General features: G+C 35.1%; 1 protein-coding gene across 3 annotated transcripts in view; it reads right to left on the bottom strand.

Moving 5' to 3' along the window:
- CDH20 (cadherin 20) overlaps positions 1-24995 on the bottom strand; it is a 228446-nt gene that overhangs the window by 10276 nt on the left and 193175 nt on the right. For all 3 annotated transcript variants that reach the window (XM_087961189.1, XM_087961190.1, XM_087961191.1), the window contains 6 exons: positions 20277-20571; positions 19127-19246; positions 16465-16632; positions 14331-14518; positions 11237-11490; positions 3829-3965 (listed from right to left, as the gene is read on the bottom strand). In XM_087961189.1, the coding sequence (XP_087817315.1) occupies positions 3829-3965; positions 11237-11490; positions 14331-14518; positions 16465-16632; positions 19127-19246; positions 20277-20571 (1162 nt within the window). The remainder of the gene's footprint in view (positions 1-3828; positions 3966-11236; positions 11491-14330; positions 14519-16464; positions 16633-19126; positions 19247-20276; positions 20572-24995) is intronic.

Genomic DNA, 24995 nt, shown 5'->3' with positions numbered 1-24995 from the left:
CAAAAATTAATCCTGAATAGCATGACAGATCTCTGGAGAATACACTGCCCAGATACAGTAGATAGTATTTTATTGTATTAAGACTTTTGACTGGTGGCGTCTAATTTAGCTTTCTCTGTCGTTGTCCCTGATCTATGCAACATGTTGCTCCCAGAAGTGAAGATGGCCTCCGCTCTTCTGGATTCCAGAAGAGTTTGAATATCTGGTTCTGCCAATTGGCATGAAGAATAGCATGCAACTTTGGCTTGAGGGTGCCAAAGTGATTTTATCTCTGATTTTATCTTGCTCTGAACCTGTTCTTAATTCTGTTTTTAACCCTGTTTTTAATCCTATTTCTTTAGGCTTATAGCCATGATGGCGAACCTATGGCATGTGAGCATGTGAACTGTCACCCCAGTTTGGTTCCACTGTGCATGCCGCGCGCTTCCCATCACCAGCTGGTCTTTGGGTCTCTGCCATGCATGCATGGGGGTGGGGCGCATGCAGGGGGTGGGGGTGGGGTGCATGTGCGGGGGATGAACGAGTATGCGCAGGGCGGGGCACATATGCGGGGAACGCATTTGCGCACATGCAATGGGCACATGCAGGGGGTGGGGCGCATGCACAGGGGATGTGTGCACATTGCATTTTGGGGATGCGTGCACGCGCTTTGGGCACTCGATGCTGAAAAGGTTACCCATCATTGGCTTATAGCTTTTACTTGTAAAATGCCCAGAATCATCTAATCAGTGAGATATCTAAATTTAATAAATAATTAAACAAATAGACACATATTTTTCAACTTATAACTTTATCTATACCTACTTACTAGATATATAGATATAGTTGTCAGTTTTAATGTAAATTATGCATTATATTTACTTCTTGGATTGTAAAATAGCTAAACATACCTGTCTGTCTGATTTATGTTAAGCCCCATAACTTAATTTTGTTAACTATTAAGCAGTGATTAGACTACAGATAGGCTATTTCAAATATTTTTAGATAAAAAAATAAAAATAATAATTCTAAAACTAATGTAACTTTATACATGTTGGGCAGTTTGTCATTTGCCCTTGTGATAATAGGACTGTGCAGGGTAATAGTAGTCATACACATAATAGGAGCAAGTGGTAGGATTTATCAACAAAGATTTTACATAACAGAGATTAGTAGGAATGAACCATTCCTAATACTCAGCAATTTCAACTCAGAAATATGCAGAAAGAAACATGCATTTTGGAATGTAGTATCCAAGAAAGCACACAATATTTGGAAAAATTACATGAACAGAATAATAACTGGAGTTGGGTGAACAATACATTAATAATATTAATAACAGGTCCTTGGGAAGGAGTCAATAGATGGATAAAAATTTAGCTGACAGTGGAAACAATCATAATAATTATAAATTAGAAGAATTGCAACTTTTCAAACCTATTCCTTCTATGTGGGGTACTGACTTGATGCCATAATATTATAAACATTTCTCTTGAATTGTACAAATGAAAGTAGTTTACTAGATATTTTCCACATGAAGGTGTTAATATCTAAATGGGATATTTCAACATAATCCTTGCTGGCCAGAAGCTTATCACCAGTCTTGTAAGCCAAAAAGATAATACTATAGAGTTTTAACAGTCTAAGTATCTTAACAGTAGGATTTTTTTTCTACACCATATTCACCATGTGATGTAACAAGACCATATAATAATTTTCCTTCTCAAAATGTGATAGGATTAACTCATGGAATGTTTAAATAGGCAATAAATCAGCAGGAACTAAGGAATCCATATTTTAATGACATTTTCTGTGACCACGGGGGATGGTATCAGCTGATAAATCACTATACTCTGCTGAGGAGCAATTGTGCAACTCACACCATAGTGATATCATTTTTTGACAGTGAATGCCACCGTATAGCAAAATGAGAATTAAGCTCAGAGTAAGTTGTTTTAATGTGGTGATTTGATTTGATATCCAATTCTACTCATGAGGGAAATGTTTTCAGAAATATTGCTCTAATTCTAAAGCAGAAATTAACCAAAAACTAAGTTTTGGAAAGTATCTGAGATCCTAGCAAGTAGCTTTTTCTGTCCCAGATTAGGTATATTTATTTATTTATTCTTTTTAAAAAAAAAAATTCATAGGAGAATTCAAATTAACAATTGTTTGCTCAAAGAGTTTTTCAATCAGAGGTTGAAGTTATTAGCAATTCTGCGAGTCAGCTAATCTTTAATATTGTTTTTTTTCCTACTCTGATAAACTCTGTCATCCCTGTTCTGCAACTAATAATTCTTGGACAGAGTATGTATAGGTAGGTGTTATCTGTATTTCAGAAAAACCATCAAAACCTCCCTTACACCATAATTCCCTTGAATGTTAACTATTTGAGTAACCAAACTTTGTAGGGCTCCCAGGGGTATATAGATTAAATTCTAATTTCATTATTTGCATATACACACATGAGTTTTATAAATATATGCTGGCTTCTTAATTGAAGTTTGAATGATCAAAAGCTGGATTTGAGAGGCTGGTTTTAAATCCTGATCAGATGGAATTACAGGTTAACTGTAGTTAAGGTTAACTCAAATTCATCTTTTCACTGTGCTTTAGGACACTTGAGAAGAAAGAGAAAAGGAATTGGCAGATACAGTCTGAAGCTTGGCTTTCATCACTGCTGAATGGAAGTACTGTGCATTCCTGCTTGGTATAATATGCGATGTCTCCTTTGTTGATCCCTCTTCTGCCTGCATTGCTCCTTTCTCAGTTGTATCATTGCTAGTGACTTTTCTCTGGCATAATGTGTGACAAAGCCTAACAGATTTTCTATATCTTGACATTGCCCTTGGACAATGTTTGGAATTAGGGAGGAAAACAAAATTGAAGTGCTGCTACTTTAATACTGGAACAGATAAGGATGACTGCGTTAACTGAATAGCTGTGAAGAAGATCAAAGCTGTATCCCACAGACATGGCTCAAATATGGTGCTGTTCAGACTTGTTGGTGTTATGTTTCAGCGAACATATGTACATTGAAGCATTCATTAGAAATATAAAAGGGAAAAAATAGATATATTTGATAATACGTATAAGAAAATGTGATTATTGTTATATTGGTAAGCAAAACATGAATTATAATTGTAAGCACAAGAAATATGTACCTAGTCGACACGCAGTTGAAATGGAATGGAATTATTGTATATATAAAATAAAATAAAAAATTGGGGGAAAAAAAAAGAAATGCAAAAGGGAATTGATTCTATTTTTCCTTCTTTCTTTTCTTTCTTCTACTATGAGCATAAACATACTTGTTTTCTTTCCAGAAAGGTAAAAAATTGTATAACCTTAGAAATAGAACAAAGAGTTGGAAGGGACTTGGGAAGTCATCTAGTCCAACCCCCTGGTTGAGCAGGAGAGTCTATACCAGGGGTGTCGAACTCAAGGCCTGTGGGCCAGATCCAGACCATGGGATGCTTAGATCTAGAACTCACCCTGGAAACAACGAAGGACCGGTCTGCAGTGTCTCTGCCAGTGAAAATGGAGCCCTGGAGGGTCCACCCAGGCTCCATTTTCACTGGCAGAAGGCTACAGGATGTCAAGGTGGCCACGCCCACCCCAGCCATGCCCACCCTGGCCACACCCACTCAGCTCCCTGAGGTCAAACACAACCCTAATGCGGCCTTTAATGAAATTGAGTTTGACACCCTGATCTGTACAATTTTTCTTCTTGAAAGCCTACAGTGATATAGCCTTGCTATACAGAAACACACACACACACACACAAACACAGTTCTTTGGAGTTGGGTGGGCAATACATTTAAATAAATAATAATCTGATTGCCTTACTCAATTCCACACCTAGCACACTGATATTGTGCCATGAAATGTCTTCCCGATCCAGAGGTCTTGCAGTCATCAGAGCACCTGTTATAATGTCCACATAAAAGAAGCGTCCAGGATCACTGCTTCGATCAATGGAGTATCTGTAGAAGTTCACATTAAAAAAAAAATGTTGTAGTTAGAACCTGCCATTGCAAATTAAGGTGTAATTTAGTTTCATCGCTAATTTTTTTTAAAGCTCTGTGGACTTAACAGTAAGTCAGTTCAGATGCTAATTTATGTGTTGTTTACTGGCTCAATCAACTAATCCTTGAAAAATCTTTTATCATTGACTTGTGCAGTAGGAATAGAAGAAATAATGCTAGTTCACTTTAGATTCCACTTTTTCATCTCCTTTAGCAAAGAAAGACATATTTGTGCTTTGCTGGTTGCACTAATACAAGGAAGAGTGTTTAATTCTAGTTATTAAATTTTAAAAAGGATAAAAAATTAACATCCATATTAAATTAAGAAATATAAACTTATTGAATGTTTCTTAGACTCTCTTTGAGAAAGAATAAGAGAATATTCTTTCTTTGAGAAAGAATAAGAGGCATCACTCATTTTTTTTAGAGTTTAGGACAATGGAAAACAATTAAGATGAGCAGCATTAGCAGTTGGTAACATTAAGGAAGAATTAGGTATCTTTCTTTGTTTGGTAATTGACCTTTGGAGACACGAAAAGCAGTTAATATTCATAGTGTATCTAGGGTGGAAAAATAGCATTATTTAGTACAGTATGCAAGCATGCTAATGAAATAACCACACCAATCAGAGTGGGACTTGCTTCTAAATATTCATGAATTTACTCAGGGCAGTAAACGTGAAATCTTATTCGTGCAATAAAATTCCACAATGTTTCTACAAATTAAGCACCAATATTTTCAGTATGACATAGTGTCAGTTAAGAGTCTGCGTAGTTTCAAAATCATACAGTTGTGCATGAATAGCCATTAGTGCATCTGCTGATACCAAAACCAAATTCTATAGTGTGCTCAAAAAGTCGTCATTTAAGTTTTCATTAAAAATGTAAAACATGAAAGTCCAGTCCCTAACAAACTCCTCTGAGCATAGTTCAGAATCAAGATGCATAAAATAGCTGTTGCATAATCCTGGAAAGATGGAATGCACAGTAATTACAGAATCAAGGAATCGGAAATTATTCTAATTCCCAGATATAAGAAATTTCCCATTATGCCATGTCAATCCCAAGGAAAACCATCTGCCATCAGCTTCTAAATCCATTTTAATGTACTGGTTAAGGCACCATGCTAGAAATCAGAGGTTGTATTCAGCTGGTTTGGACCAGTTCTGGCATACCGGTAGTGGAAATTTTGAGTAGTTTGGAGAACCGGCAAATACCACCTCTGGCTGCCCCCCCGCTCCCGCCCTTTCCTGTCCTATATTCTCTTGGTTTTTAGCTCAGCTGATTTCAATGGCAAAGCGGATTGCTACGCCTCAGCTGAACTAAAAAACAGCTCACCACACTAACGCTGACACAGAGAGTGTTTTTTGAGTGCTGAATGCGCACGCAAAGTGCGGTCTCATAGAACCGGTAGGAAAAAATGTGGAATCCTACCACTGCTCTGAATGCTAGTTCTTCCTTAAGGTATGAAATCCAGCTGGGTGACTTTGAGCCAGTCATGCCTAACCTATAGGATTGTTGTTGTAGGAAAAATAGGATTGTTGTTGTAGGAAAAATAGGATGACGAAGGAGGTGTATCAGGTATTAGTCATCTTGAATTATTTATCAAAATAATAAAGATATATAGATATAAATAAAATAAATTAACATAAATTTAAAAAGCTATATTAGAGGATAAACCCCACTCAATAAAATTGAATTTACTTTTGAATAAACATTCCTAAAGTTGAATATTCAAAATAAGTGATCATGGCCTCCTTAGAACGAGGCAAGGCAATTAGACAAAACTCTCTAAATGTATCATGTCCCTTTTTAACAGGAAAACTATAGCGTTTACCATTTCAATAGTAAAAGATTTTTTATAACAACTGAAAACAGAATGCAGTAGCATTCATATTTTATTTTCAGTAAAATGCAGTTCTTTTAAAAAACAATCCATTTACATTTATGGAATCTTTGATTTTAAGTGTTATTTCTTGGAATTTCATGGATTGCAGAGTTGTAGGATGTAATATGAAACAAGCACAACTTTTTGACTAGAATGTTAGTTTACTGTTTGAGATGTAAGAGCACAATCGAGCCAAAGTTTAAAGTGAGAACACATTTCTTACATTTATTCCATGGGGTGCCAATGAAACTAAACAAGTTTTAACTTTGGCTGGACTGTATCCAAGATCTTTACAATTCCAAATTAACTCTCTGCTTAGCTGACTGTCATCAAGAAAAGCTTGTCACTGTTGGGGACAAAGTAATTTCAGGAGACTATTCATCCAAGAAACTTCTTTCCCACTTTGTCTTCTAAACTAATTTACCAATTTTTGGAATTAGTAACATTTTGTGTATGGTATCATTTCTTCCCCAGATTCTTTAAGGAAGGTTAGCTCAGTGAAACATAGTTCTGAATGAGCCATCTTGGCCTCACTGCTTTTTTATGGAATTTATGTTGAATTTACTTCCTGACTTTATATGGTATTACTTTGTAAAGTACATAATTCACTCTGAATGTAAGAAGCCTCTAAGGCTGCTGCTATTTATTTCAGTTTGTCCGGAGTTTAATATTTCTACCTATCAGCATTTAAAGTAGGTTCAAACTGCTAAATAGATAAGAAGATAGGATACCTACAAGCAGACTTTGTATAATGGTATGTGAGAATGACCTTGGGAGACAAAAGGAAGAGCAGCAGATTAAGCAATGGTGAGACAAGTGGCAGATGAGTCCACAGAAGGAATGGGACAACAGGGAACATCTCAAAAAGGACCCTCCCTAGTTACCTGGCAAGGCATAGGGGAGAGATGTACTTTCAGCTTTGCAAGGTATTCCAGATATGAAATTATAGCTCTAACCTTATTGTAAAGTTATGTTAACAGAATCTTTCTCCTATACTCCATCTCTGGCTCAGTACTTTCCAATAAATCATAAGAAGGGAACACTGTTCATCTTACAAGTCTGATAATTAGGTATTTAGGTATTTAGTCTATCTTGCGCTAAATGTGTAGAGTGTGCACCTATCTTTTTGAATAATTTTTAGAGAAAGCTAGGTTGTGAGTAGTGTGAGTTCAAAGAGTGCAAAATTCATTTTAGTGCGATTTATAAGTTGAAAACAGGTTATATTTAATAAGAGCCAAAATTTAGTTAGTGTAAGGCTAGCATGCACAGGCACAGTTGTGGCTAGCGCATGCACAGTTGCAATTTATTTATTTATTTATTTATTTGATTTGCCAATTGTTTACAAGATAATAAGTATAAGTGTATACATAGTTGTCAATACATGAAATGGGTACATATAAGAAAAATAAAAGAAGAATAAGAGAAACAATAGGACAGGGACGGTCTCATGCAAATCATTGTTTGTTTGTGCAAAATGGAGGAAAGCAAGGTTGAAAAAAGAGGAGGCTAATTTTGAAGAATGTAGCAGAATGTAGGAATCAGCTGGTACTCACTCCTTTTTTTAACTGGTATATATTATTTTATTAATAAATATATAAAATGTATGTTTAAAAATTGTAATTGTCTATTTCCTCTGAGCTGGAACCAATTACCCCATTTTCCACAGAAATATCGCTTTGATTAGTCAGGATTCAAATAATGTGATGATTTTGTGGAATTCATTAACTACATTAATTGAGACCAAATTGTACAAACACACATAGAGAACTGAGTTAGTAAAATGTAGAATCCCATCTCCTGGGATCATATAACATCTATTTTCTACCTTCATTGCCAGTTTGTCTTTAATATGTAGTTCATTGTTTTTACTGTCTTAAATGGGTTGGGACTGAGTTAACAAATCGTCTTTTTTCATGTAAATCTACTATATCTTTCAAGATTAGTTTTTAATCTTCTCTAGCAAATGCTTTTCCCTAAAATTCCTACAATCATAACACCTCCCTCTTTTTCATTCTAAAAGTTGATATTTTAATTAAAGGATACCAAAAAAGAAAGAGGAGTGAAGCATCTGAATCTTGTGGAGTTTTTATAGTAATATATTCTAGACCTGGAATTTATTACCTTAACACACATATATAAACAGGCCTTGCAAAGTATATAATCACTCTGGAAAAGCCTCTTCCCCTATTGACATGTAGACAGCTGCATGTGCAACCTTAGTTGATATCCACATAACAAAGATCCTATTATGGAAGGATACCGGATTGCATGGAAGTGCCAATGCATCAAATTGTATGTAGACGGGTTCTCTATTAAATTTATATACAACCCCTAGTTTGTTAATAAATTCCATATAACTCTTGAGACTTCCAGTTTGTCGGCTTTGCGAGCGGCAGGGATTCGCGATACTGCACGATCCCTGCTGCGCTAGCCGTTTTTGGTGCTCCGATCTGGACGGGTTTGGAGCTAAGGCTGCCCTGCAGGGCGGCTGAAGATAGGGGGATCCGGAGAGGGGTTTGGGGGTGTTGAAGACCCCTCCCGGCCGGCAGAACCCCTTTTCCCAAGACGGTGCAGCGGCGGTCCGTAATGGCCGCCACAAAGAAGCCGGCAGCTGGGCAAGAATGCGCAGGAGGAAGAGGAGAAAGCCTTTGAAAGTGAAAGTTTTTCTTGGTTGACCCAGGACTCTAAGACATATTTAACATAATTCCTGGAAATTATGGTTTTTTGAATGATACTTTCCAGAAGAGAAAACAAGCGGCAATTTTGAGGTGCTGAAAGGAAAGTTTACTCTCCTTCCCTATGGAATCAACAAGTGGATACTGAGAAACCTGTCTTTTTCAGGTAAAAACTGGCTTTATGTGATAAGTGGGAAGGGAGAGGACAAAAAATATATTTATATGTTAAGATTTTGTTGGAGGAGATGCCTTAAGGATCTGAAGACTGAAATGTATTGCAATAAGGCTTTAAGATACAGATTTGGACTTTCTTTTTTTGATTGATACTACCCCAGGAAGAGAAAGTGAGAACTTTGTCTTGGCTTGGATTGATTGATGACTTTGGGATTGTTCTATTTTTTGAAATATCTTGGTTGTTGCAAGAAGAAAGAGGGGGAAAAAAAAGAAAAGAAAAGATTTATAATGGCTTTTTCTGTTGAGGAACTGAGAAAAGAATATGAGCAAACAAAAAAAGATGGCAAAGATGGTGTAAAAGAAGCCTTCCTTTTTTTAGAAATGGCGCTTGCTACCTATCAACAAACACTACAACAGATGGAGGCAGCAGCAGAAGAAGAAGAAGAAGAAGAAGCCATCTTTAATGAATTTCAAAATTTAACTAAGAAAGAAGGAAGAAAGAAAGGAAGGAAAATGAAGGACTTAAGATTTAAAAAAAACACTCAAGAAAGAGAAAAAATAAGGTGCAAAATCAATATAATGATAGTAAACAAAAGAAAAAAGGAACACAACAGAGAAGGGAAGCCAGTAAGGCAGAGGCTAGGAGAAGGGGGGGTAGAAAGGTCTGATGGGAGAAGAAAGAAAGGGAAAAGGTGGAGAAAAGCCACAAAGTTTTGAAACCAGATGGGAAAAGAGGAATCTTTTTTTAGGGACAAAGGGTAAAGTATAATGTCTTTAAAAAAGATTTTGCAAGGTACATAAGATGGTATTGTAGCATTTGTATTAGAAATAGAAAATTAGAATGGTTTAAGAGTTAATAAGAGATTAAAATGTTGAAATGTTTAGTAATGATTGATTTTAAAATTTAATAAAATATTAAAGGGAATGTTTAGAATATTGAGTTTTAATTAAAGAGTTTAATATGACTATGGTATTGATGTTATTATAAAATTATTATTGTAGCATTTGTCTTTGGAAAAGGCAATGGGAATGTTATAAGATTCAATATTTAGATCTATTATTTAACTATGTATTTAATCATTTTGGATTTATTATTTTTCTTTTATTAAAAAAAAAATTAGTAGACAGAATGTACCAAGCAGAATCAGATTGGGTATTAGGTGTTATTTTAAATGTTAATCTAATTAATTTAGGGGGAAGATAGAAAGGCATCATACTCTGATTAGTGATTTCAGGAGAAACTCTTTTTTTTATTATAAGGAATGAGACAAAGGGATAATAAAGAATGGACAAAAGATACAAATATAATGACTCAAATTAAGATGGATTAAATAAGATAGAATTAAGAAGAGTGAAATGTGTGGAGAAGCTAATATAGAAGACATAGAATGGTAAATAAAATAGGTAATGACATGTAAGATGAGCATGAATATAATTGAAGTCCATGTAGAGAGAGGTACCTAGGGCCAAGTTACTTTCCTAAAAGATTTTTTATATGTTTGTGTGTTGTGTGTTTATGTTTTTTGGGAGAATTAATAAAACCTTGCAGAAATATAGAATGAGAATAATGGTAACTAAGTCAGAAAGAAATAGATGAAATAATAATAGTGAAATTGAATAAGAGTAAAGAGAAGTAAAGAGAAACTGGATAAGAGGTATTTGTATGCTCATATGGAAATGGTTTAAAATAGAATTATATTGTATAAAATAAGGTTTTATTTGACTTGTAAAATTTATAATGGAAAAAGGTTCAAGTATGTAATGGTTAATGATGATTTGTTTGTCTTTAAAATTAATAAAATTTGTTTAAATAAATAAATAAATAAATAAATTCCATATAACTCTTTAACATAATCAGCTACAAAATATTACTGTAAAATGACATGATATATCTGCCAAAGAAGAAAATATTGCTTTGCTGTTTGATTTGTAAAAATGTTGCCTTTTTCAGAAAAAAATCATTATCCATTTCCAAAAGCCATTTGTTAACATTGAAATAATATATTTTTTTCTAATTTATCACTCTTCCCTTTTCTAGGGATTTCTACATTTTTAGTAGTGTATCCTCTGGGACAACATGGTGAGCCACATAAAATGTTTGCCTTGCAAAGACATGACAAGAGATGGATTGCACAAATTATGCAATCAGCTAGAATATTGATTGCACAAACTAAGTTTCCATCGGATAAAATCTCTTTGAAATTCCCTAGTTGCCATGATTATCTATATATTTCCCTAGTTCCGTGATATTTATACTACAATGGTAGTAGATTAGATTTCCTGTATTGGAAAGACACAGGTCTGAATAAATGTTCATTCAGAATTAAACGAATAACATGATGATTTTTCTGAATAAACTGGCCCCAAGCAATATACAATTCAATATCGTATTCCATTTGTCATTGTGAATGCATATTAGCCAAGCAAATTACAAATCCAAGGAGTTCATATAATGGACAATTAGAATGATTAAGGAAAAAAATAAAATAAAACCTGATTGAATTGTTGATCGCATCAGGGTCCTTGGCGTTTATCATTTGTATGGTGGTCCCAATGTCCACATCTTCAGGCACTTCCACAAAATAAAAACTAGGCTCAAAAACTGGTGGTTCATCAACATCTTCCACACTTATATGCACAGTTGTTGTGTCACGGAATGGACCTAGATTCAAGAAACGCATTTCAAGGTGTGGATTGGCACCTTCTACTTTTAAAGTGTAACTTTTCTTGGTCTCAAAGCTCAGTGGCTGGAAAAAGAGAGGAAGAAATAGAAGACAAATTATAAAGCAACCTCTGCAACTGAAACGAACCTTTTCCTCCTACTTATCAATATCGTTTTTTTAAAAAAGCATTCCAATTGAATTTCTATTTCAGTCTAAACTGTGGAACTGTCTAAGCTTATCAATACATAATGTTGGAGAGATCTACTTCACTCTGTTATTTAAATATATTGCAATCTCTAGTTCTTTCCATTCTGTTAATGAAAAAATAACGGCATGGATTTTGATAAATTCCTGCTGAAAAGCAAGCCAGGTACAGTTCTGATGAACCACACTGGCTAAACGCAATAAAATAACTATTCTACCAGAACTAGCATTTAGAAAATAATGTTGATCATCTTTGGTGGACATGTAGGAAAGCTAAGAAATTTTAGAATCAAATATTTATGTGGATTCAGAAAATTTTGAAACTAGATGTAAAATTGAAACTTGAAGATTCTCTTTTAGGGATGGCAGATAAGCAGTTGGAAAGAAAACATGGCACTTCGTTTTTATATATGACATTGGCAGCAAGGTTGCTGTATGCCAAAGATGGAAAGATATACCCACAATGGAGGAATAGATTTTGAAATTAATGGAGATAGCCAAGATGGCAAAATTTAATGTTTTGCTTAGAGACAATGATTTGACTAAGTTTTTTATGACTTGGAGACTTGGATTTCTTACAAGTCAAGGAGAAAAAAATCAATTTTTGACTTTAGGATTTCAGGATTAGATTAGATTTGACCAGATTAGGGAAATATTGTAGCTTTTTAAAATATAGATTTATTCACATTTGACAATTTATTGTCCAATGATGTATTTGAGAATAATAATATATTCATTTTTAAATTTTACAATTCAATTTATATTAAATTTTATATAGTAAAATTAAGAGAAGAATAATTTTCTGACTGCTGATATATTAGAAAGTTGATTACTAGTATTCTAAGAGATTGGTATTATTAGGTTAAAGTTTTAGACAGAGGTTGTTGAACTGTTATTATCTCCAGACTTAAAGAAAGTTGGAGGTTATCTTTGTTGCAAATATGTTAGCAGTAGATTTTTTGTCACTTTTAATTTGTTTTGCTATTCCTTTTCCCATTTATGTTGGTTTGTATTTTAATGTTTGACTTTGAAATTTAATAAAGATATTATTTTAAAAAAGGATTAGTAGAAGCAATCACATTAAGAATATACCAGAAGTGCATAGTGTATAGGCTGCACATTTTTACATTTTAATGGCTATAATCATCTGTGCTTATATACTATTAATCCCATTGATGTTAATGGAGTTACGCACACGCTTAAGCACTCCAGTGAAACTAATGAGTTTCAAATATATTATGTTTGGTTAGTTTATAAGCCTTCTATTATTATTGCTGAAACTCTTAAAGAGAGGTCTTTATTACAGAGAAATGGAATAAAATGAAAAGCAACATGCGAGGCTTTCCCTTCTGCAGATCAATTTCTGTTCCACGCTGAGCTTTCTTGCTTTTTTGTTGGGGATATTCTACCTCAGAAGAAAATGACACCGATAATTGTATTGCACTGATACATAATGTTGTGCTTTTTATGTGTAACAGTAAAAGGATAATTAAAACAAATCCTCGTGACAACAGCAAAGCAAGTTCTAGGAATGACCAAAGAATCTTTGTAAAAGTGGATGTGGAAATGGAGGTTGCAAAGATCTTATACAACATAATGAGGCTTCCAGCTGGTAACTTAATTTCCAAGAATGCAGTGGTTATGTGCTCTTTACTTTTACATAATGGATACATTGCTGAATGGAATCCTCTGAACTGGCACAGACCTTGATCAAAACAAAATGCCTGCTAGTTCCAGAAGTTGCTGGTTTAGAAACAACCTCTTATTTGGAAGAAGTTTATTTTTGTTCTCTGTCCATATTTTTACATTCATGTGCTAAGCAATGTCACATCCAAGTTTAATAGAAAATTGTAAGCATGCATTGATATCTCTGTGACAGCTACAATATGTAAATTGTATACAAATATATGCAAATTCCTTAGTACAGTGAATGTAACCGAGAATTTGAGAAGTTAAAACTGTATCAGTTCCCCCCAGTCTGGATCATTTCTTTCTCAATTTCCCACTGCTAGCTGTCAACCCTGCCAAAACTTTGCAAACCGTAGTCACAGTCATACCAGAAGGGAAGACCTGATGATGCTAATTATTCCTTCTGATGCTAGTCATGTCCTTTCTGACAAGAGCTAGTGGAGTTTTGCCTGGAATGCTTTCTAGTGACCATGGATAGGCCACTACCTTTCAAACTAATCCTTCACTTAGACTGTGGATAAAATAAGATGGTAATGGACAAATCCTTCCTTAAGCTTACTGAAGAAGAAGGAGAAGGAGAAGGAGGAGGAGGAGGAGGAGGAGAAAAAGAAGAAGAAGAAGAAGAAGAAGAAGAAGAAGAAGAAGAAGAAGAAGAAGAAGAAGAAGAAGAAGAAGAAGAAGAAGAAGAAGAAGAGAGAGAGAGAAAGAAAGAAAGAAAGAAAGAAAGAAAGAAAGAAAGAAAGAAAGAAAGAAAGAAAGAAAGAAAGAAAGAAAGAAAGAAAGAAAGAAAGAAAGAAAGAAAGAAAAGAAAAGAAATTTATTTGTTCCTTGGCAAATTAATATCCTGCATGCAGAATGCCTCACTTTATCAGCACTTAATCCAAAAGATGGAAAAAGAGTTATTTCTTGAAATGGTGTGTTTGTGTTTCAGTCCTTCAGTAAATCAAATAGCTGGCCAGAACAGATTTGCCACGTATATTCAGACAGTGCTGCATTCAGAAGTGTTTGCACACTTTTGAGAAATTGATTACCTTTCTCACAGAGATGATGCCAGCTTGGTAATTAAGATCGGTGGTAATATCAAAGACGTCCAGTCCATCTCCATCCACAAAGCTGTATTTCATCTCAGCGTTAATACCTTCGTCCAAGTCTTTAGCAAGAACATGGCCCACAGTGGAACTGATGGGAGCAGATTCCAGTACGCTCATCTGATAATGTTCTGGAGAAATAAATAAGAAAAAGACAATGATTGCCACAAAACTTAGATAAAGTTATTATCATAAACCGTGGGGCTACAACAGCAGGGAGAAACAGTGGTAAATAAATGAGATTAAAAAATTTTTTGGCTTGCAATTGTGTAATCATTCACACACACAGGTCTGTCTCCTGCTTGACTGCTTGACAGAAACATCTGTATGGCTTTTTTTGACAACAGTATGGAAGTAATTGGTTGCTATTTTCTTTCAAGAATTTTTTTTAGCTTACAGTCCTATTATTTTGCCTTTTCTTAGGACAACCTTGAAAATTGGGTAAGACTAGGTCCTGGGAAACCTGTACTGTGCTGGGCTTTGATGCTGTTTCTTGCCACAATGGTAGGATTAGCCTAGCCTGGGCTGGTGGAAAACATCTAAGGATGCCTGTGACAGCAATCAAGCCATATTTAGAGTCTAGGCCCAAAGACAAAGCTGCCCAAACAGAAATGTATTCACTGTCCGTCTTTCAGATGCACATATATAAGATTCACTGGGCCCAGCGTCAGGTATTTGGCATAGCTCTGAGACTGTCCCGGGACTGCTTGGGCAGACTTGTCACCATGGGAGTGGCTGCTTTGCTGGTAGAGTTGATTTTTCTTCTGGCACAGATGATATTAAGAGGAGGATAAAAATTAAAAAATTAAAAAAAAGCCAATCTCATTGTACACATGTTGTACTTTGACAATAAAGGTAATAGTAATAATGAGCTGACCTATCCTAACTGATCCAGGCCGAATAGTAAATAGACACCAAAGAAGTGATCATCTGAACAACAATAACAGTCATAAGAACAATTTCTTCAGAATATTTTCAGCACTTTTGTTTTGTTTAACTCTCAGTCATTTATAGTACTATCTTCTTAAAACCCTGATCCTTTCTTCAATTAATACAATTGAAATTACACTATGGATTTCTAATTTCTCAATTTTCAGGGTCACAACCTTTTCGTGGTGCCTTCAGTCCCATGATTCCTTTAGCCTCTGGTTTGACATAAGAAGCTGTGGAGGCACAGTGGTTAGAATGCAGTATTGCAGGCTAATTCTGCTGACTGTCGACTGCCAGAAGTTCGGCAGTTCGATTCTGATCAGCTCAAGGTTGACACTGCCTTCCATCCTTCCGAGGTTGATAAAATGAGGACCCAGATTGTTGGGGACAATATGCTGACTCTGTAAACTGCTTAGAGAGAGTTGTAAAGCACTGTAAAGTGGTCTAGGTGCTATTGCTATGGCAAGTTGCACTCCTCCAAAACTAACTTCCTTCATTGCTTTCTTTTTCTTCTCTCCCTAAGTCCTCGTTGTCATATCTATCATCATTTTTTTTGCATCACCCAGGGTGCATATACAATTCCTTCTATTTTTCCCACATTTCTTCTGTATCACGCCACCTCCCTTTCCTAGAAAAATATGCACAATTTCACATAATGCCAGGTCAAAATATTTCACATAGATATTTGGAAAGTAAATATCTTAAAAAGAGCAAGAGGCTTCCATGTTGTTTCAAGCTATGGCTAAACTCTTTTTCAGCACTTCAGATGCTGAACTCTTTTCAGTGGCTGTGATAATTTTACAAGAATAATATGTTTTATGACATATTTTCCTTTTCAGGATCATTATCTTTGTATATATCTATCTTTCCCACCTTTGGCTTCTTTGTCTTATACTTTACATTGTAAGCTTTCAGTGCAGGGATTTATCTTGCTGTTACTTTTGACGTGACTCACATACTGATACATACAAAATAAATACAAACCAGACTTTATTATGCAAAATAAATAAAATCACTATTCATATTATAGCCAATGCTTACTGAATAGCAAGCAAATAATAACGTATCAGCTGAAGCATGCCTTCAAACTGAGAGATCCCTTGAGAAGCTGGAGGACAACAAAATACAAACCATGGACGCTACTTACTCTGTGGAAATCTGGGTGGATTATCATTAACATCAGAGAGAGAAATATTGACTGTGGTTGTCCCGGCTAATCCTCCCAGCTGTCCACCCATGTCTTTGGCTTGGATAATAACTTCATAATATTCTTTTGCTTCTCTGTCCATATTCATTAGTGCTGTCCTAATTAATCCTAGGGAAACCACAGAGAATAATACAGAAAAATACCAATTTATTAAATAATAATATGTCAAATTAACTGGAATTAGCCTTGATTTGAAAATATAGGCAGTTCTTGACCTTAATTATGACCACAATTAAGCCCCAAATTTCTGTTGTTAAGTGAGGTATTTGTTAAGTGAGTTTTGCCTCATTTTAAGACCTTTCTTGCCACAGTTGTTAGGTGAATCATTGTAGTTGATAAGTCAGTAACCCGGTTGTTAAGGGAATCTGGCATCCCCATTGACTTTTCTTGGGTAAAGATCGCAAAAGATGATCACTTGACCTTGGGACACAGCAATGTTCATAAATATAAACCAGTTGACATAAATATGAACCAGTTGACAAGCATCTGAATATTGATCACAGGATCATGAGGATGCTGTTGTAATTTTTAAAGACAGTCATAAGTCACATTTTCCAGTGTCACTGTAACTTTGAATGATCACTAAACAAACTGTTATAATTTGAAGACTACCTGCATTGCCTTTTCAAATAATTACTTCAAAGATTTCCAAGAAAAAATGATCTTTTATCAACTGGGAACTGACTTTGTTGATATCATTTTTGATTACCCAAAGCAATTGTTATGAAGGGTTATCTCAGAAGACAGTGAATTTCTCAGATTATAGCAGGAAATCCTGTTTATTTTTGAAGTAGAATTTGATTTTCAACAGGAAATGTAAAAGAAACATTACAAACAAGTTTTCCAGTTAGCATTAAGTGGTAATTACTATTTGAAATATTTCATACTTTTTTTTCTTATCTTCTCAGAGATGTAACACATTTGCATTTTAACATAATGGTTTAAGTCAAATACTTATTTAGTTAATTGTAATGCCATTTCTTTTTAAATAAGCATTGTATTTCTGATCTGAACCGCATGCATATTTGATGCCATTAGAAAGTCAATACATTGTTGCTGGATTCATTTAGGATGCTCAGGTTGTTATATCAACAATGCTTCAAAACTTTAATATGATGCTCTCACACTGCTTAAAGAGATGCCAATGCTTCCCCCCTGGAAACTGGTGAACAATTAAGCCAATTGCAATTAACAAGCATCTCAAGTGAAACAGAATTTGGACCAGCACAATAAGAACAGGTAAATCTGCTGTAGAGAATACAAAAAGATGGTAATAGTCATTGAATTTTTTTCCCTCTCTAATTAACATCTGGGTTTGTGAAAACCAGGTTTCTTTTCTGAGAACTTTACTGAAAGTAAACATGAGCAAGGTTGCCCCTGAGAAATCCTGCCAAGACCAATTGTTCCTTTTACTGAATCATGTTGCTCTTGGGTATAGAACAGGAGTAAGAAATCCTTAAGGTCTGCTGGCTATTTCACAATTGAACAGGATTTAAATGTAGGTTTACAAATTCACCAATGCTTTAATTTTTATTTTATTTAAGAATTTAGGTAGCTGACCATTTTACCTCAGTGAGTTTAGATAACTAAATCCAGCAACAACAACAACAAATAGTAACAGAAACAACAATAATTAATATTATGTAGGCCCAGGCCTAAGAATATTAATCCATATGGATCAAGCAATGAATCTACTTATAGACTGGCTTAATCTTTCAGCCCCAGGCATGAGGAAACATTCAGGTCTTTAATGCCCTAGAAAGGGCCAGAAAGATCAAGATCAGACAGATCTCTTGAGGGATGAAAAGACAATGCTGTTCCAGAGGGAAGGTGCTGCCACAGAGAAGGCGCAACCCTTATGTTCCACAAGATGCTATTTCTTGATGGAAGGGACTTGAACTAGGCCAATCCTGCAGTTTTGGTGAGATGATCACCAATATCAGATCATGATATTTCCAAGAGTGTCTTGCCCTAATGTCATGTAGGTAACAAACAATTGAATGTCGTCAAGCTATGCAGCCTGAAGGTGAGTAAGATACAATTTCTTTTTAAAAAAACAAAAAACAAAAACAAAACTGCTTTTAGATATTAGTGTCTGGTAACAGTATTACACTGCTGTTCCATCTGTATTGGGGTGGGGCTCAGGAATTCTGGGAGTTGAAGTCCACAAGACATAAAAAGGCCACAGTTCTTCACCTTTGATCTGTATGATCAAATCTTTGCTTGCCACCTGTCTCTCTCCACCCACCTTGAAAGACATAATAAGCTACTACTTGTAGCGGGAAAACTGTATTTTTATACCAAAATATATATTTTGTGTGTGTTTCTTTTAACCTTGATTTCCTCATGTACTTTACAGTAATTCTATTAGAATTTGATACAGCATTTAGTCAAGTTAATAATTCTGTACTCATCTGCCCGTGCTCCCTAATTAGTCATGTTTTTTTTTTGTATCTCAATACTTTAGAGCTTGGTGCTTTAGTGAAGTACGATGGGACACATGGTTATTGACTACTTGGCTTTGATGATGAAGCCCAAACTGAACACGCCACGACAGCTAAACACATATGTCACATGTGGGAATGATTTTGGATGAAATTACCTGTTTTGGAATCCACAGAGAAATATGGCTGTCCTTGGAGAACGCTGTAGACTACTCTGGCACTGTTCCCGTAAGTAGGATCATCAGCATCTGTTGCTGTCACTTGGATAACAGAGGTGCCTGATGAAAACAGTGCAGAACCTTGTTAAGATTTTGGAAGAGAAGACGTGGACAGACAGGAAGATCTAACAAGGACCAATGAATTGCAGGCTTTCTCATGCAAAGATGTTCTTTCTGTGTCTTAAGAATGTTGCACACATGAGTCATTAGCAATAATGGGAGTGACAGGCATAAATTTATTACACATCAAAAAGTGATCTGTAGTGAAACTATATATAAGTTATGAATGCTCTGTTAAATGTGGATCTTTCTTTCTTTTGCTTTAAAATGTATATGTAAAATATACCCATTGTGTTATCATTAAAAAAGAAAAACTGGCGGGAACCTTCAGAAATATTTTTACAGATATCTGTATATCTGCACAACCATCGGTATATGGTACTCTTTCTAATCCTACAGCCAAAACAGTGTCACGAAACACAGTCACTTGTAGCTCCATTAAGATTCCTGTATTGTCAGCTGATGAAAAATATATCTCAACTCATGCAAAGTGCAATGAAAATGAATATACCACTGACTATATTCATATCATCATATAATTTTCATAATGAGAATACAGAACTCTTATTTCTAGAGATGATTTGAACTTAATGCTATACAATATTTTTCTCGAAGTAGCCGGTCATCCTGCTATGAAAATTTCAGCAGGTAATTCACAAAAACTAGATTTCTTCCACAAAGACCACCCTTTATACCACCATTCTTCTTCCTGGCTTGTGCCCTGACTTGCCTGAAATTACAGTCTAGATTGTACATCTAATTTTTATTCTTTCTTCTGCATGGTTGTGTTGTGTCAGATTAGATGTGGAGAGACTTGCAAAAGCTCATTGGATCCCAACCTCAAAGAGTTATTTGTAATAAGAGCAGGAAATATTATAGGTGATGACTCAAGATCTTAAATGAAAGCTGGTCTATAAGACAAACAAACAAACCCAATTGTTTTTGTCAAAGAGATGGAATCGAGCCAATATTTATCAAGTGTATTTACGTCCAAGTTTAACACATATTACATTCTTTATGTTTTCCTTACCCACTGGTGACATTTCAGGAACTGAAGCAACATATGGCCCATCTAGGAATTTGGGTTCATTATCATTGATATCTTGGATTTTGATGATAAATTCAGATTCTGGTTCCATTGGTCTGCTGGTTCGTCTGTCCAAGGCTTGGGCCCTTAAAGTATACTGAGACCTTTCTTCTCGATCTAGTCTCTGAATGGCATGGATATCTCCAGTGGTGTCATCAATAGTAAAAACAATTCCTGCTCCTTCTCCCGAAAGAATATATTTGATTGATCCATCTCCTCTGTCCATATCAGAATGGAGCTACAAAAAGTAATGAAATAGAATTGGTAAACAGAACTTGCAAGGTGTTCACTTAATGAATTTGCTGCAGGAGTTTTGTGATCATATGATACAAAAGGACTAGCAAGTTCAATTATTGTAATAATAATACAAGATTAAGTATTCAGATTTATGATTATTCTCAGTGTTCGAGTATAGAACCGAGAATAAAGGAAAGAATCATTTTCATAGACTATGGGACTGACTGACAAAATACAAATAATTTAAAGATTCAAAAATCTAAAACACCAAAACCAGCTGCTGTTCATGAGCAATTGAGGCAGGAAAAAAGTACTAACTCTTATTGGCTGTGAAATTAATAATAATAATAATAATAATAATAATAATAATAATAATAATAATAATAATAATAATAATAATAATAATCATCTGTGATTGTCCTATAAACAACATAAAAAATATACATTACAGATTTTACTTATTGCATTCCTCTCATGCCACATCTTCTCCAGATGGTGAAGTTTTTGTGTAAACTTGACACTGCAAGTTTTTTGATCTAGTACCATAGGTGCTTTCTTATAATGCTGAAAATGTCATGTCCCTTAATGGTAGCCAAAGCCTTATGCCATCTGGCAACCTTCCATCATCCTCTGCAAATATAGTTGCAATGAATGATCGCAATTGCTCTCCAAAAGCACACTGAAGCTGTCAGGTTGGGCAAGTTATGCGGTAGCATAACTATGAAATATAACTGAAGGGTTGAACTATAAATAAAATCTGGCACGATTCTACAGAATAAGATGTGATGGGGGACACTCAGAACAGGGAACACATTAAATGAATGGCTGTTACTAATTCCTACAGAGGACAGCAATGTATGGTATTTAGGAAAAATATTGTAAAAGAGGCGAAATCTGCCTACTACTGTCTTGAATAGATGACTTAACCATCACTAATAGAGATCCCATAGAGAGGAGTAAAATACTTTCAACGGCCCCTGGAAGTCTAGGGTTATAAAACATATACATACATACATACATACATACACATACATGTACGTACACACACACACACACACACACACACACACAATATTTGGTTCTAAAAGAGTGATCCTGGATAAATTACATCCAAAGCATCCAAATAATGCTTCTTTGCATTATTTTTTTCTAGGACCTAAAGACCATTCATTATGGGGCAAAGTAAAATTTATGAATGTATATCCGTTCCTATTATATCTCCATCTCTCTTTCTCTATGATCTCTATATTTATTTTATCTAATTTCTTTACACTGTGTTCTAATATATAAAAGTAAATTCAAGTTATTTGCACATCATTTGCACTGCAAATGAAGAATGGGCTAATTATGATATCTACTAATTTGGAAGAGCTGACATATACTGGATTCACCTTATAACACACTGTATATATAAATATTTACAGGGAGTATGGGAACACAGCACAAAAATTACTTTGAAAGAATATACAGATTTTTTAAAAATGACCCTGTAATTCCTTGCATCAGGATGGAGTTTGGGTGACTGAATGGAACTGAACATTTACAGGCCGGATGCCTTTCCTCACACCTATGTGGAGCTCACAGCAGATATTATCTTTTTGGGCCCAGAGTGAAAAATATCTGCCACTATATAGGATCAAACTCAGAGCCTCCTGTTTGTGAGGCGAGTACTCTACCTCTAGGCCACTATGCCACTCTCAGTAAAATATACAAGAATAGAGTTTTAAAAGCATGCACAAGTAATGCACATATTCCCATGCCCCTGACACACACCTTAATTAAAGTAAAACTATCCATGTTTAAAATATAGGAAGGTAAAAAAGCTTAAATTGTCTTTGCTAAGGGAATAGCACAATGGGAAGGTAGGGAAGTCTCTTAAGGGAAATATTTCAGCAATTTGACATGACTCAGAAAGACTTTTATCTAATTACAAGTTATAACATCTCTGAAGGCATCTAAATACCATAGAAGAAGCTTTGAAGTCTGTCTCAAGGAAAGGCAGGTAAAGGGTGATGTGGGAGCACATCATAGTTTGTATTTGGAAAAGTATACAGTTCTTGATCGACAATGGCATTGATGGTGCAAGAAAAACAAAGCACTGGAGCTAGGAAAAAGCACTAAAATTTTCCACGTTACTGTCCTTTTCCTTTCCTCATCACTCCAAACCACAATTAACAAGTGGATCATAAAAATGTACACATGAAATAAGTCATTAAAAAAACAAGGCTGCTATGTGGTCTACATATTTGGTCCCAAAGCTATTGCTTCTTTGCATTGTAATATCCCACTCCTAATCAGTATTTCTCAGTTATCCAAGATTAAATCGAAAGTACAAAAATAACAATGCAGTGAATTTGTTTCACAGAATATAATGTAGTTAAGTAAAGGAGAAATAATAAAGTTATAATGTGGACATTATTAAAAAAACAAGATAAGACAATTGTTTGGGACATCTTTATGCACTCGCACACTGCTACAGATAAATACAGGATAAAATGTTAAAGGCAGTTAATGAATCAACACATTGCACAATAATTAATTAGTTCTGAGCACACTTTGGTAATCTCATAGACCAGCAAAATAAAGTACTGTTATCTTTTACGAAAACAAGAACAATTCAATTAATAACATGCCTACCGTTTCCTTGGAAAAATAGTCAAATAAATATTAAGCATACATAATTTGTGCCTTGATTAAAAAGCTTGTGGAACCCTAATTCACAACAGAAAACTGAATAGGCATTGTGTTTGCCTTTCACATGTATTGATAGAAAAAAAAGTTGAAAAACAAGAAGTAAACACTGCTCCTTTTATTGAATTTAGATGTCTAGTAATGTGATTGAATCTCAAGATCCACAAAAGAAGACTCATTTGCATATTAATCTTGGCCACAATAACCTTATCCTATACCCTTAGTTGGATTTTACAATTTCTTGTTTTCACTTGTATATAATTCTAGGTTTTTTAAAAAAAATTTGATAAGTATAAAAAAAATACAAATGCAGCTCCTAAGTAACTCATGAATGCAGCTAAAAATCTTAGGGCAGGAATGTTAACAGAGAGCACATTGTTAACATGTCATTATAATTTTGTATACCAATTATGCACTAAAGCACTACAGTGTTGCACTAAGCTCAATAAAGTCCACCCACCCACCACTCCATCCTTCCTGCTTTTTATTAGAGGTAATCTTTTTGGAACAGTTGGGTTGTTCAGCAAATATTGTATGTATTTAAAATATTTACATAGTCACCCATCTTATAGCAAGCTCTGGGTGGTTCCCAATCCAAATTTAAAACATGCATCTTGCCTCTTCTACTTAATTAATCTGCAAAACTCTATCCTGAAAAAATAATAATCTGTGAACTCCATAAAATACTTTAAAACCCAAACTCCTTTAAAAAAAGGAAAACAAAGATATTTTGATTACTGTATAAATATTTCTGTGGAATGAGGTGAGTGAACAAACAGCTTAAGTCTGCAGCGCAAGAGATGGGAACACAGTTTTTTCTCCTAAAACGATAAGCTTCACAATGAGATCATTTCTTTCATGTTAATATTCATCTCTGAACATCTCTGAAGACTACACACAGTCTTTCCAGTGTTTCCAGAACAGAATCTGCTCATCTGGCACAGACTTCTGTTGAAGGTCCTTGCTCTTTTCTATATATATAAAAATTTGCAGCATAACTCTGGAACGCCTCGAGCAATTTCAACCAAACTTGGTACACAGATAACTTACCCTCTGGAGACAAATACTGTGAGGGTAAGACCCCTAACAGCCCCTGGGGTGTGTGTGTGCCTTAAAATAGATTCTACTGTACAGCACAGTGGACTTGCCATGGTAACGGCTTCACAGTACTCCACAAGGGGATTCCCTCTCGGCCCTCCAAGGAAACGTCAGGTGATTGGCCAAGTCCAATCAAATGCTACAAAATTGAAACACCAGCATAGACAAGAAACTCCCGAGGAGAGGAATAGAAGACTTGCGATGCTGCGCGAGAGATAGTACAACAGCATGAGTCCCAACTACAGGATTTTCCTGTCTAAGATAGGATTGGGATAAATAAATACCTGGGCAATGCTGGGTTATTGGCTAGTTGTAAAATAAATGGGAGATGAACCAATTAATATACCTTCTCAAGAATGATCTTCTAGCTATCAGAGTGATTTGGTGAATCATCAGAGGTAGCAGTAGTTGCTGTTGCTATATTATTTGTGTTGATATTATACATTAAATTGTTGTTCACTGCCCAGAATTTTTAGATTATTAAATAATAACTGCTTGTGAGCAAGACGCCCCCTTTTGCTTAGTCTGTAAGCAAAAGCAGGTGAAAAATCTACAAAGAAATACTGTTTGGCTATCTCCTGGGCCTTTACTGTTGAGACCCTTGACTAATGTCACAAGAGATAGATAAAATCAAAC

This window comes from Notechis scutatus, chromosome 3 (assembly GCF_049901735.1).
Source record: "Notechis scutatus isolate UNSWTSFEM ecotype Mainland chromosome 3, rNotScu1.2, whole genome shotgun sequence".
Taxonomy (NCBI): Eukaryota; Metazoa; Chordata; class Lepidosauria; order Squamata; family Elapidae; genus Notechis; species Notechis scutatus.
The sequence above is the reverse complement of the archived record's forward strand: the minus strand, read 5'-3'. Positions and strand labels throughout refer to the sequence as shown.